Source organism: Callospermophilus lateralis, chromosome 3 (assembly GCF_048772815.1).
Source record: "Callospermophilus lateralis isolate mCalLat2 chromosome 3, mCalLat2.hap1, whole genome shotgun sequence".
Classification (NCBI taxonomy): domain Eukaryota; kingdom Metazoa; phylum Chordata; class Mammalia; order Rodentia; family Sciuridae; genus Callospermophilus; species Callospermophilus lateralis.
The window spans coordinates 86,372,522-86,391,409 of NC_135307.1; the positions used below are offsets into that span (position 1 = coordinate 86,372,522).

The following is an 18,888-nucleotide window of genomic DNA, read 5'->3' on the forward strand; positions in this document are numbered from 1 at the left end:
ATCAAATAAAAAAGAAAAAGAAAAAGAATCAAATATAGAACAATCATCAATCATACCACTTTCACTAGTTTAACACATACCCATATGTTACAATGTTGGTTTTTATAATGGTGTCCCTGATGTTGCAGGATTAGCAACATACTTACAAATTTCCCAGAAATTTCAATGAAGAAAAATCATTGAACAATTGTACCCCAAGTCTCAAAAAATAGCAAGGAAATGTAATTTACAAAGCAAGAAGGTTTTTAGTTTTTATTTATTTGTTTGTTTGTTCGCTTTGGTGCTGGGGATTGAACCCAGGATCTTGTGCTTTTGAGACAAACTACCAACTGAGCTATACCCCCAGCCCCAATGTCAAAATCATTATTTAAGAAATAGTCTCTATAATGCATTCATTAAATTCAAAGAATTCAGAAAGAAATAGACTTTAACTTCATTACCAACTTTCTTCAGAGCACATCCCAGGAGGTCCTTGCTTAAGATTCTTCACATTCTTCCACTACATCTTCAGTCTCCTGTTCATCTACATATAAAAATAACAATCAAAGTCATTAGATAATCAGAAATGTGTCCATAATTAAGGCAAATAATTGAGCCTATTAAATATTAAATCCTTTAACATATAATACATCACATTCTCATGTAATATGTATTGAGTAGTCACCACAAGTTGTGTATAAAGCTTAAAAGTAAGATCAAAAGATAAGGTGTTTGTCTTCATTGAGCTTACTTCTCAGACAGAACTTTTTGGGTTTTGAAAGCTGAAATGATTATGGATTTAGAGATAGACAACAAAATTACTTTTTTGCTTTCTATTAAGCTTCCAGGAAATAGGGTAAAAGCGAATGCTATATATAGGGTAGATAAGAAATAATTGACTTTGTCTCTTCAAAAACAGAAATAAATCGTGACACTAACAGAAGTGGAATGGAAATGTTTTTCTACCCTAAGGTGAGAAGGTTAACAGAAAAGACAGAATTGATAACAGAATTAAATAAAGGAAGATAATAAGAATCAAAAGACTTGTGGAAAATAATATGTCTGGCAATTCCTCAAAAGGTTATGATAGACCTGGTGATTCTACTCCTAGGTATATGCCCAAGAGAAATGAAAATATGCATTCACACAAAAACTTGTTCACAAGTATTCACATCAGCATTATATATATATATATATGTGTGTGTGTGTATATATATATACATACACACACACACACACACACACACACACACACACACACACATATATATATATATATATATATATATATATTAACCAAAAAGTAGAAACAACTCAAATGTCCATCAAGTATTAAAGTGATAAATAAAATATGGACTATCCATACAATGGAATATTATTTAACAATAAAAAGAATGAAGTATTGGCATACTGCAACATGGATAAACCTTGAAAACATTATGTTAAGCATAAAAGGCCAGTAGTAAAAGGTGACATATTGTATGATTCCATTTATGTGAAATATTCAGGCCAGGCAAATTCATTGAGACAGAAAGTAGGATAGTGACTGCCTAGAGCTGGGGATTAGAAGAAGAAAAAAAAAGAATGATAATTAATGGACATAGTGTTTCTTTGAGGTAAGATAAGGAAAATATGAAATCGATAGCAGTAATGAATGTACAACTCTGTGATTATAGCATAAATCTTTGAATTATACACTTTAAATGGGTGAATGCTTTGGTGTTATTGAAGAGTGGCCCCACAAAAACTATGTCCTCATTCTTCTTAGGCCCTGGATTTGTGAATTTTACCTTATTTTGGAAAAAGTTCATTTTCTAAAATGAGGCCAAATTAAAGGATCCTGAGATTAGGAGATCATCCTGAATTATCGGGGTAGGCCCTAAATTCAGTGAGAAGTATTTTTTAAAGAAAAAAGCTGAGGGAAATTAAGAAACCCAGAAAGGAAGGCAATGTGAAGAGAGAAGAAAAGACTGCAGTGATGTGATCAGAAAGTGAGAAAGCCAAAGAACACTGACAGCCATGAGAAACTGGGAAAAGCAAGTAAGAAGCATCCTCCTCTACAGCCTCCAGGCAGAGTGTATGTAGTCTTGGTGACTCCTTGATTTCGGACTTCTGACCTCCAAAACCATGAGAATAAATTTCTGTTTTGGCAATCTGTTACAGCAACCATAAGAAACTAATACAGGTATATAAATTAAATCTCAAAACTATTATTTAAAAATTCAAAAAAATCAGTTGAATAATTAAGTCCAGATGATTTGAAACTTCCGAGAAAAGTGAGAAACTTAATGATATTGTCATTCCCTCTGTAATGATACCTATGGACTTTGTTCTGAAGGTCTTATATGCTTGTCCCACTCCACTGTAATTATCTATGAAACTGCCTCTCTTCATCAATAGACTATGAAAATACTTCAGAGCAGTGATTATGTCCTACTTATTTTGTATTTTGGAACAATGGTCCTCAATTGGGGAAAATTTTGTCCCCCGGTTAACATTTGGTGATGTCTGGAAATACTTTTGTTTGTCAGAACTTCATGGTACACTACTGGCATCTGTTGAGTAGAAGCGGAGATTCCGTTAAATATCCTACAATGCACAGAACAGTTCCCTACAACAAAGAATGTCCAGCCCAAGAATGTCAACAGTATAAGGTTGAAAACCCCTTCCTAGAACATAGTAAACCAGGTAAAACACAGTCACTAAGAGCATCTAAGAAGCAATTAATAGAACCTGTAAAAGTAATTTAACAAATAAATAGGTCTGAGGACAAACTGAGAAAAAGAGAAATCCATGAAGACAATGATGAATTAAGGACTTCACTTGGAGCAAACCAAAATATTCTTTTTTATGTAAGTTTTTTCATTTATATATGACAGCAGAATGCATTACAATTCTTATTATATAGAGAGAGCAAAATTTTTCATGTCTCTGGTTGTGTACATAGTATATTCACACCAATTCGTGTCTTCATATATGTACTTTGAATAGTAATGATCAATACATTCCACCATCATTAATTACCCCATACCCCCTCCCTTCCCTTCTCACCCCTCTGCTCTATCTAGAGTTCCTCTATTCCTCCCATGCTCCTGCTCCCTATCCCACTATGAATCAGCCTCCTTATATTAAAAAAAAAAAAAAAAAAGATTGGCATTTGTTTTTTGGGGATTGGATAACTTCACTTAGCATTTATCTTCTCTAACTCCATCCATTTACCTGCAAATGCCATGATTTTATTCTCTTTCATTGCTGAGTAAATATTCCATTGTGTATATATGCCACATTTTTTTAGCCATTCATCTATTGAAGAGCATCTAGGTTGGTTCCACAGTTTAGCTATTGTGAATGTGCTGCTATAAACATTGATGTGGCTGTGTCCCTGTAGTATGCTGTTTTTAAGTCCTTTGGGTATAGACTGAGGAGAGGGACAGTTGGGTTAAATGGTGGTTCCACTCCCAATTTTCCAAGAAAACTCCATACTGCTTTCCATATTGGCTGCACCAATTTGCAGTCCCACGAGCAGTGTATGAGTGTACTATTTTCCCCACATCCTCGTCAACACTTATTATTGTTTGTCTTCATAATAGCTGCCATTCTGACTAGAATGAGATGAAACCTTAGAGTGGTTCTGATTTGCATTTCTCTAATTGCTAGTGATGATGAACATTTTTTCATATATTTGTTAATTGTTTAACAATTATTTGTTAATTGATTGTTCATCATCCTCTGAGAAGTGTCTCTTCAGGGTCCTTGACCTATTTATTGATTGGGCTATTTGTTTTTTGGTGTTTAGCTTTTTGAATTATTTATATATCCTAGTGATTAGTGCTCTGATGTGTAAGGAGTAAAGATTTGCTCCCAAGATATAGGTTCTCTATTCACCTCAGACTGTTTCTTTTGTTGAGAAGAAGCTTTTTAGTTTGAGTCCATCCCATTTATTGATTCTTGATTTTAATCCTTGTGCCAAAGGAGTCTTATTGAGGAAGTTGGGGCCTAATTCCACATGGTGGAGATTAGGGCCTACTTTTTTTCTATTAGAAAAAGTAGGGTCTCTGGTTTTATTCTTAAGTCCTTGATCCATTTTGAGTTGAGTTTTGTGCATGGTGAGAGATAGGGGTTAAATTTCATTTTGTTGCATATAGATTTCCAGTTTTCCCAGCACCATTTGTTGAAGATGCTATCTTTTCTCCAATGCATATTCTTGGCATCTTTGTCTAATATAAGATAATTGTAGTTTCATGGGTTAGTCTTTGTGTCCTCTATTCTGAACCATTGGTCTACCAGTCTGTTTTGGTGGCAATATCATGCTGTTTTTGTTACTATTGCTTTGTAGTATAGTTTAAGGTCTGGTATAGTGATGCCACCTGCTTCACACTTCCTGCTAAGGATTGCTTTAGCTATTCAGGGTCTCTTATTTTCCAGTTGAATTTCATGATTGCTTTTTCTATTTCTATGAGAATGTTATTGGGATTTTTATCAGAATTACATTAAATCTGTATAGGTTTTTGGAAGTATGGTCATTTTGCTAATATTAATTCTGCCTATCTAAGAGCAAGGTAGATCTTTCTATCTTCTAAGGTCCTCTTTGACTTCTTTCTTTAGGGTTCTGTAATTTTCATTACATAGATCTTTTACCTCTTTTTTTAGTTGATTCCCATTTATTTTATTTTTATTTATTTTATTTTATTTTTTTAGCCTATTGAGAATGGGATAGTTTTCTTCATTTCCCTTTCTGAGGATTTGTCACTGATACACAGAAATGCCTTTGATTTATGGGTGTTGGTTTTATATCTTGCTTCTTTGATGAATTCATTTACTAGTTCTAGGAATTTTCTGGTGGAACTTTTAGGGTCTTCCAGGTATAGAATCATATCAGCAAATAGAGTCAATTTGAATTCTTCTTTTCCTATGTATATCCCTTTAAATTCTTTTGTCCGTCTAATTGCTCTGGCCAGTGTTTCAAGAACTATTTTAAATAGAAGTGGTGAAAGAGGGCATCCTTGTCTTGTTCCAGTTTTTAGAGGGAATGCCTTCAATTTTTTTCTCCATTTAGAATGACATTGGCCTGGGGCTTAGCATAGACACCCTTTATCATGTTGAGATATGTTCCTGTTATCCCAAGTTTTTCTAGTGTTTTGAACATAAAGGGGTGCTGCTTTTTGTCAAGTACTTTTTCCGCATCTATTGAGATGATCATATGATTCTTATCTTTAAGTCTATTGATGTGATGAATTACATTTATTGATTTCCATATGTTGAAACAACCTTGCATCCTGGGTTGAATACAACTTGACTGTGGTGCATGATCTTTTTGATATGTTTTTGTATTCAATTTGCCAGAATTTAATGAGAATTTTTGCATCTATGTTTACTAGAGATATTAGTCTAAAGTTTCCTCTTTTTTTTATTCTTCTTTTTTTTTTTTTTTTTTGATGTGTCTTTGCCTGGGTTTGGAATCAGGGTGATATTGACCCCATAGAATGAGTTTGGAAGTGCTGACTCTTTTTCTATTTCCTGAAATAAATTGAAGAGTATTGGTATTAGTTCTTCTTTAAAGGTCTTGTAGAACTCAGCTGTGTATCCATCCGGTCCTGGGCTTTTCTTGGTTGTAGACTTTTGATGGCATCTGCTATTTCGTCATTGAAATTGAGCTGTTCAAATTGTGTATATCATCATCCTGATTCAATTTGGGCAAATATATATGACTCTAGAAATTTGTCAATGCCTTCATTATTTTCTATTTTATTGGAGTACAAGTTTTCAAAATAACTTCTAATTATCTTCTGTATTTCTGTAGTGTCTGTTGTGATATTTCCTTTTTTTAAAAAACATATGTTAGTGATTTGAGTTTTCTCTCTCCTACTCTTCGTTAGCATGGCTAAGGGTCTGTCAATTTTACTTATTTTTTCAAAGAACCAACTTTTCTTTCTGTCAATTCTTTCAATTGTTTCTTTTGTTTCAATTCCATTAATTTCAGCTCTTATTTTAATTATTTCCTGTCTTCTGTTTCTTTTGGTGTTGATTTGTTTTTCTTTTTTATAGGGCTTTGAAATGTAGTATTAAGTCATTTATTTGTTGACTTTTTCTTCTTTTAAGGAATGAAGTTTGCAATGGAATTTTCTCTTAGAACTGCTTTCATAGTGTCCCAGAGATTTCAATATGTTGTATCTGTGTTCTCATTTACGTCTAAAAACTTTTAGATCTCCTCCTTGATGTCTTCTGTAACCCATTATTCAATCAGTAGCATATTATTTAGTCTCCAGGTGTTGGAGTGGATTTTATTTCTTATTTTATCATTGATTTCTAATTTCATTCCATTATGATCTGATAGAATGCAGGGTAGTATCTCTACTTTTTTTATATTTGCTAATAGCTGCTTTGTGGCATAGTATATGGTCTACTTTAGAAAAGGATCCATGTGCTACTAAGAAAAAAGTATATTCTCTCATTGAAGGTTGAAATATTCTATATGTGTCAGTTAAGTCTATTGATTGTATTATTGAGTTATATAGTTTCTTTGTTCAGCTGTTATTTGAAAGATCTATCTAGTGATGAAATAAGTGTGTTAAAGTCACCCAAAATTATTGTGTTGTGGTCTATTTGACTCTTGAATGTGAGAAGAGTTTGTTTGATGAAAGTAGACGCTCCATTGTTTGGGGATATATATTTATAATTGTTAAGTCTTGTTGTTGTATGGTTCCCTTGAATAGTATCTTTATCCTTTTTGATTGACTTTAGTTTGAAGTCTACTTTATTTGATATGAGGATGGAAATCCCTGCTTGCTTTCTACAGTCCATATGAGTGGTATGATTTTCCCCTACCCTTCACCTTCAGTCTGTGAATGTCTTTTTCTATGAGATGTGTCTCTTGTAGGCAGCATGGCAGCATAGTGTTGGGTTTTTTTGGCTATATGTTTGTTTGATCCAATCTGCTAGTCTGTCTTTTGATTGATGAGTTTAGGACATTAACATTCAAGGTTATTATTGAGACAAGATTTGTATTCCCAGCCATTTTTGTTTATTTTTGGTATTTAATGTGACTTGGTTTTGCCTCTGATTAGATTTTCCTTTAGTGTAATCCCTCCCTCTGCTGATTTTTGTCATTGTTTTTCATTTCCTCTTCTTGAAATATTTTGCCCAGGATGTTCTGTAGTGCAGGCTTTCTAGTTTTAAATTCTTTTAACTTTCATTTTTCATGGAAGGTTTTTATTTCATCATCAAATCTAAAGTTTAGTTTTTCTGGATATAAGATTCTTGGTTGGCATACATTTTCTTTCAGAGCATTGTATATGTTGTTCCATGATCTCCTGGCTTTGAGGGTCTGGATTGAAAAATCTGCTGAGGTACCAACTGGTCTCCCCCTATATGTGATCTGATTCCTTTCTCTTGCAGCTTTTAAGATTCTATCCTTATTCTGTATGCTAGGCATTTTCATTATAATGTGCCTTGGTATAGATCTGTTGAAATTTTGTACATTAGATGTCCTGTAAGCCTCTTGTATTTCGTTTTCCAATTCATTCTTCATGCTTGGGAAATTTTCTGATATTATCTCATTGAAGAGATTGTGCATTCCTTTGATTTGAAACTCTGTGCCTTCCTCTATCCTGATTACTCTTAGATTTGGTCTTTTGATGCTGTCCCATAATTCTTGGATGTTCTGTTCATGGTTTCTAACTTTCTTCACTGTGTGATCAACTTTATTTTCTAGATTGTATACTTTGTCTTCATTATCTGATATTCTTTTTTCCAAGTGATCGAGTCTGTTGGTTATGTTTTCTATTGAGTTTTTTTTATTTGATGTATTATAGCCTTCATTTCAAGGATTTCTGACTTTTTTTCCAGTTTCTCTATCTCTCTCTTTAATCTTTTGCTTCCTTATTTGCTCTCTTATCACATTGTTGGAGTGATCAATTTTTGCTTGTATTTGCTAACTTAGGTGATTCACAGATCATTTTAATTATGAACATTCTGAACTCCTTCTCTGACATTTCATCAACTTCACTACCCATAGGTTCTGTTGTTATAGTGTCCTGGTTTGTTTGGGGCACTTTCCTCCCTTATTTTTTTTCATGTTGTCTATCTGTCTTCCTTTATTGCAGTGTGTATCTGAGATATTACAGTTTCTTCCCTATATTCTTGTAGTACTTGTGCAGATTGTCTGTAACTCACCTTGATGTTGGGCTTCCAGACCCTGCTGGTATCCCTCAATGGATGCTACTGCATTCTGTGTCTGGGACCTCTAAGTAAGTTGGAGTGGATGGATCCGAGCTGCTAGGCTTGACCTCCCATGGCAGTCTGCTGGTAGGAAGGGGCAGTCTTGTGCCAAAGGCTAGGCTCTGGCAGTGTCTGCTTTGCCGGGGAGGGATGAACCAGGCAAAATCCTGGATCCTGCATGGGTTGTTATGAGCCATCTGGGCTGGATCTTAGCTCTCGGGGTAGTACACTGATCAGAAGGGGCAGTCCTGCACCAGAGGCTAGGCTCTAATGAGTGTCTGCCCCACCAAGAAAGGTGTGGACCCAGCCCGCTGTGTGCCTGGACCCTGCAGAGGCCGATGTGGGTGGATCCAAAATATTCATTTAATGGAAAAAAATTAGCTAATAGTGTCACTATTTCCAAAAATCCCATGGCTCCACTGCAAAGCAATAAGACTACATTATGACAAACAAAAGCTTCTTAAACACTCTAGCTCCTTTGAACTGTTTAGTGGAATAATGACATACACCAGCACATACCCCTTTCAAACCACTGCAGTTCACTTCCCAAAATCAATCCACCACAACCAGGTTTCATCAATACAGTTACAATCAAGTGGATGAAACTTCAATATTAAATACACTCAAATTGTACAATTGTCATTATTGGTAGAACTGGTTCTATCTGAGGACCACAATAAGATAACATAATTAGCTTCCTTTCACTAAACTGAAACCCATATTTCTCAAGTGCACCCAGTGAAATCCTGTCACCACATTAATTGACAGCTAGAAACTCTTATTTCAGTTAAGCCTGGAGAGGGTCTTGGACATGGGTATCAAAATAAACAAGCAAAGACTCCTTGGATGATCCCAATGTGCTCCTTTGTTATAAGTAACACTCTGTGATATATAACACATGTTCTCTAAGTCTCACCTGTTGTTGGTTTCCCAGGAAAACTCAGTTTCAGATGTTGGTCTTCTGATGAAAGGCTCACATTGACACCATACAGTGGATCATCCAAGAAGGAAGGCCTTTTCAATCTCCCAATGCCAACAGTCTTTGACATAAAGTAGTCTTCTGCATCACTAATAACCCCATTCTTGGAAAATTGGAGGCATTTCATATTCTCTGTGTCAATTACAAAAGCTTCTGATATATAATGCCCAGTCAGGGATTCTGTGAAATAGCACTGTTCAGCAACTTTACATTCTACATTCTCCAGCATATCTTCATCCTCTACCTCAGTTTTCTGGACCTCTGCTTCTGACCTATTTAGTAACTTAGAGAGGATAGATCTAGAAAGCTTGGGGAACTCTGATGTTACGTCCTCAATATCTTCATTTTCTCTGTCAGAAGAAAGCCTCATGATGGACTTTTGTTTGAATGTGCATTCATCCAGAAGACACCTCAACTGTTCCTCAGAGAGAAGTGATGTGGAATCTAACTGATAAAACAAACCAAAAGTTTTCATAATCAATTGATTGAGTATACATGTTTATGTTTGCTAAAGTTCCAATAATACAATATAAATGAAAATGCCAGGAAAACCCTTACATTATATATGCAAATAAGAAAAAAATTATTTTAAATTATTAAAAAATGCAAAGCAGCCCTAGAGAATAACTTTAGACTCAATCATTCACACTAGAATTAGAGTGGGGTGGGGGAGGTGAAGGAAATCCTACAAAAATTAATTACTATACCACATTAATCACTAATAACCTCTCTACACATAAAAGTAACTTGAGCTTAAATGGAGACATCAGAAAAGCACCTTTGATTTTAAAAATCATCAAGCAAAGAAGTAGGCAATCACCTCTTTGATAAACAGATGGGAATACTGTCATAATCCCCAGGAGGTATTTCTCTGTCTCCACCCATTCCTCAGCATAAACCCAACCACCACCCAATTCCGTAATTGAGAAGAAAAAAAAAAATCTGAGGCTAATAGAGCTTACTGCACCTGCCCCCAGTGATTCACTCTTCTGTCTGTCTACAACATTCAGTGGACAATACTGCTGAAGACAGAAAAGGAAGAGTGAAGGAGTAGAGCATCTTGAGATGTGCAGTTGCTTCAAAGTTACAGGTCCAGGCAGGAGCCAAGAGCATTCCAGGAGCAGTGCATTTAGGGAGAAAGATTTGATCACACTTATTAAATATTTACCTGTAAAGTAATATTTACCTGTAAAGATAACCAGGGCTAGGTATTTGAACTAAGACCTTAAAGATTTAGAACATTTTTCTTTTGGTTATGTCCTCAGAAATAAATAAATCAAATCAAAGAATAGAGCCACAGTTTACAAAAATTCAACTGAACTAAATGCTACTTGAGTTAAAAAAATCTCAAAAAAAAGGAATAGCATTAAAATGTATTGAAACACATTGAATAAAAATCTCTCCTCCTCTAAATAATCAGCATATTCCACAGTGTATTATCTAGGAAAACACTCATCCTCCTTTAAAAAGGAATAAGTTCTCTAAGAATAAGAAGTCCCCATAAGAAAAAAATTTATTATTACTTGCAATGGCCTTAATATCTACTTCTGCAAAGCAAAATAATGCTATTATCCTACTTTGTAAGTAAACAGTAAAAAATACTAAATATTCCGTATATGTAGAGCATAGGGAGAGGGGGAGATTCTGCTATTACAACTATAATAGGTAACTCCCCATTAGCAGCATGTAATGCCTCTAGTGTAGCTAATAAAAATAGCATGTAAAAAAGTTGTGTATTATAAGATTACGTACCCCATTTGAATCAAATGTATGATATGTCAAGATCATTGTAATGTTTTGAGCAACTAACAAAAAAATTTTAAAAAGTTGCGTATTATACTTTTAAAATCTATCATCTGTTTTATTTTTATTTTTTAAATATATATATTTAGTTGTAGTTGGACACTATACTTTTGTTTTTTATTTATTTATTTTTATATGGTGCTGAGGATTGAACCCAGGGCCTTGCATGCACTAGGCAAGTGCTCTACCGCTGAGCCACAACCCTAGCTCTTTATTTGTTTTAAAATTATATTTAACCAACCGATATGAAAACTCAGTGGCAAAAGTCACTGTGAGTTTGAGAATAATAAAGAGATTTTCTGGAAATGTATTCTTAGTAATTATCTGGAATTCACAATTTAGGTAACTCACCTGAAGCTTATTTTAACACAAGTTTTAATTTTATATAATAAAATTTTAATTCACTTAAAACATAAAAGTAACTTAAGTGTATTCAAAATTTTTAAATAAAAATCTAAAATATTTAAATGAAATTCCCAACTGATTGTATCTTTGGACATCAGAAACAGATCCAATTTCATAGAGCCAGAAACATATATGATCTTGCAGCAGGAGGAAAGCACTTCTTTTTTAAAAAATACAAAATTAAAATACAAAGTTATATACAAGATCACAACAAATTGTTGGCAGCTTGGAGAGTTAAGTCTGTGTCTGAAAATATCTCATTGAGAAGAAATGCTGATGGAAATGTTTGCTAATGCAAACCCACTCCAAAGCTCGTACAACTGAGGGGCCCCATTATTGAAGCTTCACTGGCTTCACAGCAAATCTGCTTCTCAATAGTTGAAGATAAAACATAACACATTTCAGTCTTTGTGTATCCAGAAATAAGCAGAACTACAATTTCTCGAGGCGGGAAGCAGCCTGATAGTAAAGAAAACACAAAGACTAGAACCTAGGCTTTCATCAAAGCTCTGCCACCCTGAATGTGTCACCCAAGTTCTCAGGGATCTATCACCTTTATCTGAAATGAGGAATTGAAGATAATCTCTAACTTGTCACTCTAAAATTACTATCTTAACAACTACTCCAAAAGTACAATAAAGGACAGGACTGGAGGTACAGCTCAGGGATAATATGTGCACTTAGAATGCTTGAGGCCCTGGGTTCAGCCTCCAGCACCAGCAAAAATAAAAATAAACAACAACAAAAAAAAGAATGAAAGAATAAACTTTCTTATTAACATTAGAGAGTAGACTGGGTAGAATTATAAAAACTAAACAATAGGAAAGAACTTTCATTTCTTTAGCTTCTTCATATCAATGGTGAACCTTCATAAAAATTCTTTGGTCTCAAAACATTTTAAATAAAAATGAATCAAATATCTTAAGCCCTCAAATTAAATTAACTTGATTATAGTATTTCTGGGTGGTGGTAAAGATCAGAAATTTTAGTAAAATCCATCTTTCATATCTTGATTCCCAGCAGAGCTTTTCCCACAATAAAATCTCAGTAAATGATGCTTGTAGTGTTTTGTAAAGTACTCTATCAACAGATGTCATTACAAATGCTGAATTGGACTTAACATGGGCTCTATCACAAACATCCCTAACCACTCTCTATAGTTAAGGACTGTAACACAGCCTCCCTCTGGATTGCTCCTGACACTCTAGAGCTAATGAGCTCCATAATTGAACCACTCACTATGCAAGCACAGTCAAGTAACCATCTGTTTAAGTATTTGCCTCAAATATTCATTTTTCATGCCAGCTCTAATTTCCCAATAGTTTATAAACAAGTTATTATTCTTACCATTCCTGTCTTTCATACAATTCAATAGTTTTAGTTTTTCTAGGTCAGAGATCTATCTATTTTCTCCCTTTATATGAAAGGCCTTCTCCCCGCATCTTTATTTAGTGGTCCTTTTAGGAATCTTCCTTCTTGTTTTGACCAATACAAACACAGTTCATAGCTAAAGAGTAAATGTATTATGCTCTTGTGGTGTGTGTTCTCATCTACCTTGCTGGGATTATTGGCAGAGAGTTGATGTCGTACAGGATAATTATAACTACCATTTATTAGGCACCTACTCTAGGCCAGACATTGCTGAGTTCATGTTGTGTGTATTGATTTCTTTAACCTTTGCAACAAACTTGAGTCACCAAGTAAAGAACCTGTCCAAGGTCAGGCATCTACTAAATGGTGAACATGGGCTGAATGCCTCCCACTAGACTGAACTGCCTCTCAATGTAAATGTATTCTCTCTCTTCCATCTCCCAGTGCCCTCTTCTCAACTGGTGTTCATTTATCTGTCTATTCTCTCTATTATTTATTCTGTCTATTCTTTTTTTTAAAGGCTTTCTATAGGGTATTTCAATTATCCACACAAGCTTTGTGTTTTGGGCAAGCTTACACTGTGTCCTCTCCTTCGGCTCATTGCAAAACAAAAACTTGACAGCTACAGCTCCATTTTCAGGGTGCCCTCTGTGTATGCCAGTTTGGTACAGGCACTAAATCAGATGAGGAGGCGACTTTTAAATGCTGGAGAGAGAACACAGACTGGTTCGCCTCACTTTGGACCCTGCCTCCCTGGCATCATGATTCTGTGTGACAGGAGTTTCCCCAGCCATAAAACTCTAGTTATTTGGGCAATGCATTTGTTGACAGGGCAATTAAAATTATCTCTCTAGTGCAAACAATGAGAAAGTTCACCATTATAAACCAGCAGAGGCAATCTTGGTCTTTGATGTAAGCTTATTTTGGATATTTTTTCCCTAAACAGAATTTCTGAAGACCCACCCTATAAAGAGTGGAAAGTTATATGTCCTAAATGATTAACAATGAGAGCATAGATATAAGTAGTTTTCAATGACACCTAGTTCAATTTCAAAATAAACAACTAGAAATCATTCCACCCTTTGCTTAACTACCAAGATACAAGTTTACAACTCTCACTTGCAACCAACACTGGCAACACCTAAGTAGCAGTTTATTTTAGTCAAGACTCTTGACTATAAAAAACAGAAACCCTCATCTCAAAAAAAAAAAAAAAAAGAGGTGATGGGTGAGGGCTATTGTAAGATGTAAGAAGTCATTTCATGGATACCAACAAACAGGAAATAAAATATCAACCGGCTTTGGGAGTCTAGGACTGATAAGCCACCAGAAACTGAAGTCATGTGTTCCATCACTCTCCTTCTGGATTCCTGTGGTCTCTCTCTCTCTTTTATTTCCCTATTTAATTTTTGGTTATAAGAAGGTACAATATTCATCATCAGACAACTTTTCCAATTAATTGGTGCATCCTCTTTGGAAAAAATAAATAATATTTATTCACTAATGTTTGATATATATATCTAAATTTATTTAACAAGATATCCTCACTTTTACAATTGTTCAAGTATTATATTAATAATTATATTAATATATATTAATAATATATTAATAACATTCTTTTTTTCCCTTTTTATATACACATGACAGTACTGTGTATTTTAACATATTATACATACATGGAATACAACATTCTAATTATGATCTCATTCTTATGGTTGAACATGATGTGAAGTTACAATGATCATGTATTCATATATGAACATAGGAAAGTTATATCCGATTCATTCTACTATCTTTCCCATTCCCATCTCCCCTCCCTTCCCCTCATTTACCTTTGTCTAGTTCACTAAACTTCTATTCTTCCCCCGATCCCCAGATTGTGTGTTATCATCCAAATATCAGAGAGAACATTTGGCCTTTGGATTTTGGGAATTGACTTATTTCTCTCAACATGACAGTCTCTGGATCCATCCATTTACCAGCTAAAGGCACAAAGTCATTCCTTTTATGGCTGAGTAATATTCTGTTGTGTATATATACCACATTTTCTTTATCCATTAATCTGTTGAAGGGCACCTAGGTTGGTTCCATAGCATAGATAATGTGAATTGAGATGCTATAAACATTGATGTGGCTGCATCACTGTAGTAAGCTGATTTTAAGACCTTTGGGTATATACTAAGGAGTGGGATAACTGGGTCAAATGGTGGTTCCCTGTGGTCTCTTAACTCACTGGTTATCATTTATTTTTGTTCTCTCACAAACTTAGCTTATATAGACTGACTATTGACACTATGTCCTTTAGTTCATACATTCAACAAGAAAACTTCACAGGTCAATAACAAAATTAATTGACCTACTGAGTTGGATTCAAGTTTCTACCATTGACCCGGTAGCACCTGGTGAGGATCACATAGCAAAAAGTTGGTTTCTGGCAGGACCGTGGACACAAATGATTTACCAAAGAATAAAGCATGAGCAGGGCAGAAAATACCCCGCCAAAATCTGCCATATTTTTAAACTACTTGCTATGAAATACATAACCATCAGAAAGCAACCTGCCACTTAATGAAGTTCTACAGTTGACTAAAGGATTAGGAATCAACGTGTTTCTGAATTTTATCACTCTCATTAAATCTGAGTACTCATTAATTTTTTTTTATTTATATATGACAGCAGAATACATTACAATTCTTATTACACATATACAGCACAATTTTTCATATCTCTGGTTGTATACAAAGTATATTCATAGCAATTCGTGTCTTCATACCTGTACTTTGGACAATAATGATCATCACTTTCCACCATCATTTCTAACTTCATGCCCCCTCCCTTCCCCTCCAACCCCTCTGCCCTATCTAGAATTCATCTATTCTTCCCATGATCCTGCTCCCTATCCCACTATGAATCAGCCTCCTTATATCAAAGAAAACATTTGGCATTTGGTTTTTTGGGATTGGCTAACTTCACTTAGCATTATCTTCTCTAATTCCATCCATTTACCTACAAATGCCATGATTTTATTCTCTTTTATTGCTGAGTAATATTCCATTGTGTATATATGCCATGTTTTTTTTTTTTTTTTTTAGCCATTCATCTATTGAAGGGCATCTAGGTTGGATCCACAGTTTAACTATTGTGAATTGTTCTGCTATAAATATTGATGTGGCTGTGTCCCTGTAGTATGCTGTTTTTAAGTCCTTTGGGTATAGACTGAGGAGAGGGAAAGTTGGGTTAAATGGTGATTTCATTCCCAATTTTCCAAGAAATCTCCATACTGCTTTCCATATTGGCTGCACCAATTTGTAGTCCCCATATCCTCGCCAACACTTATTGTTGTTTGTCTTCATAATAGCTGCCATTCTGACTGGAGTAAGATGATTGTATATCATCATCTGAGAAGTGTCTCTTCAGGTCCCTGGCCCATTTATTGATTGGGTTATTTGGATTTGGGTTTTTTTTTTTTTGGTGTTTAACTTTTTGAATTCTTTATATACTTTAGAGATTAGTGCTCTATTTGATGTGTGAGGAGTAAAAATTTGCCCCCAAGATGTAGGGTCTCTATTCACCTCACAGATTGTTTCTTTTGTTGCAAAGAAGCCTTTTAGTTTGAGTCCATCCCAATTATTAATTCTTGATTTTAATTCTTGTGCCTTTGATTTATGGGTGTTGGTTTTATATCTTGCTACTTTAATGAATTCATTTATTAGTTCTAGGAGTTTTCTGGTGGAACCTTTAGGGTCTTCCAGGTATAGAATCATATCATCAGCAAATAGAGCCAATTTGAATTCTTCTTTTCCTATATGTATCCCTTTAAATTCTTTTGCCTCTCTAATTGCTCTGGCCAGTGTTTCAAGAACTATGTTAACAAATGTATGAAATATGATATGTCAAGAACTATGTAATGTTTTGAACAACCAATATTAAAAATTAAAAAAAAGAACTATGTTAAATAGAAGTGGTGAAAGAGGGCATCCTTGTCTTGTTCCAGTTTTTAGAGGGAATACCTTCAATTTTTTCTCCATTTAGAATGACGTTGGCCTGGGCTTAGCATAGATACCCTTTATCATGTTGAGATACGTTCCTGTTACCCAAGTTTTTCTAGTGTTTTGAACATAAAGGGGTGCTGCTTTTTGTCAAGTACTTTTTCTGAATCTATTGAGATGATTATATGATTCTTATCTTTAAGTCTATTGATGTGATGAATTACATTTATTGATTTCCGTATGGTGAAACCTTGCATCCCTGGGATGAATCTCACTTGATCATGTGCACAATCTTTTTGATATGTTTTTTAAAATATTCTATTTGCCAGAATTTTAATGAGAATTTTTGCATCTATGTTCACTGGAGATATTGGTCTGAAGTTTTCTTTTTTTGATGTGTCTTTGCCTGGGTTTGGAATCAGGGTGATATTGGAAGTGCTGACTCTTTTTCTATTTCCTGAAATAAATTGAAAAGTATTGGTGTTAGTTCCGCTTTAAAGGTCTTGTAGAACTCAGCTGTGTATCCATCCGGTCCTGAGCTTTTCTTGGTTGGTAGACTTTTGATGGCATCTGCTATTTCGTCATTGAAATTGAGCTGTTTAAATTGTATATATCATCTTGATTCAATTGAGGCAAATTATATGACTCTAGAAATTTGTCAATGTCTTCAATATTTTCTATTTTATTGGAGTACAAGTTTTCAAAATAATTTCTAATTATCTTCTGTATTTCTGTAGTGTCTGTTGTGATATTTCCTTTTTTTAAAAAAAGTATGTTAGTGATTTGAGTTTTCTCTCTCCTCTTCGTTAGCATGGCTAAGGGTCTGTCAATTTTACTTATTTTTTCAAAGAACCAACGTTTTGTTTTGTCAATTCTTTCAATTGTTTCTTTTGTTTCAATTTCATTGATTTCAGCTCTTATTTTAATTATTTCCTGTCTTCTGTTTCTTTTGGTGTTGATTTGTTTTTCTTTTTTATAGGGCTTTGAGATGTAGTGTTAAGTCATTTATTTGTTGACTTTTTTCTTTTAAGGAATGAAGTTTGCAATGGAATTCCTCTTAGAACTGCTTTCATAGTGTCCCAGAGATATCAATATGTTGTATCTGTGTTCTCATTTATGTCTAAAAACTTTTAGATCTCCTCCTTGATGTCTTCTGTAACCCATTATTCAATCAGTAGCATATTATTTAGTCTCCAGGTGTTGGAGTGGATTTTATTTCTTATTTTATCATTGATTTCTAATTTCGTTCCATTATGATCTGATAGAATGCAGGGTAGTATCTCTACTTTTTTGTATTTGCTAATAGCTGCTTTGTGGCATAGTATATGGTCTATTTTAGAGAAGGATCCATGTGCTACTAAGAAAAAAGTATATTCTCTTGTTGAAGGATGAAATATTCTATATATGTCAATTTAGTCTAAGTTATTGTTTTATTGAGTTCTATAGTTTCTTTGTTCAGCTTTTATTTGGAAGATCTATGTAGTGATGAAAGATGTGTGTTAAAGTCACCCAAAATTATTATGTTGTGGTTTATTTGACTCTTGAACTTGAGAAGAGTTTGTTTGATGAATGTAGATACTCCATTTTTGGGGGTATATATATTTATAATTGTTTAGACTTGTTGGTGTATGGTTCCCTTGAGCAGTATGTAGTGTCCTTCTTTATCCTTTGTGATTAACTTTAGTTTGAAGTCTACTTTATTTGACATGAGGATGGAAACCTCTGCTTGCTTCTGCAGTCCATATGAGTGGTATGATTTTTCCCAACCCTTCACCTTCAGTCTATGGATGTCTTTTCCTATGAGATGAGTCTCTTGGAGGCAGCATACTGTTGGGTCTTTTTTTTTTTTAATCCAATTCTTGTAGTACCCATGTAGATTGTCTGTACCTCACCTGATGCTGGGCTTCCAGACCTTGCTGGTGTCCCTAAGTGTATGCTACTGTATCTAAGGTTGGTGGCAGCAATAACCGAGGTAACTTGAGATAATAGTTAAGGTGGCCCAAGATGGAAGCAATGTCTTACAGAAATGAGGCTGCAAGAGGGGATCTCATATTCCCTTTGGGATGCCTGCTCTGAGATGCGGCTACTTGTAGGCTCTGTCTGTTGTCAAAAAGTTAGGGGCTACTGTGTGAGGAAGGCTATGGT

At 34.7% G+C, this 18,888-nt stretch overlaps 1 protein-coding gene across 1 annotated transcript in view; it reads right to left on the reverse strand.

Moving 5' to 3' along the window:
• Window positions 1–354: 354 nt before the first annotated feature.
• Fsip1 (fibrous sheath interacting protein 1) overlaps window positions 355–18,888 on the reverse strand; it is a 188,277-nt gene continuing 169,743 nt past the window's right edge. Inside the window, exons 11-12 of the mRNA XM_076848480.2 lie at window positions 9,113–9,623; window positions 355–523 (exon numbers count right to left, since the gene is read on the reverse strand). Of these exons, the coding sequence (XP_076704595.1) occupies window positions 477–523; window positions 9,113–9,623 (558 nt within the window). The 3' untranslated portion in view covers window positions 355–476. The remainder of the gene's footprint in view (window positions 524–9,112; window positions 9,624–18,888) is intronic.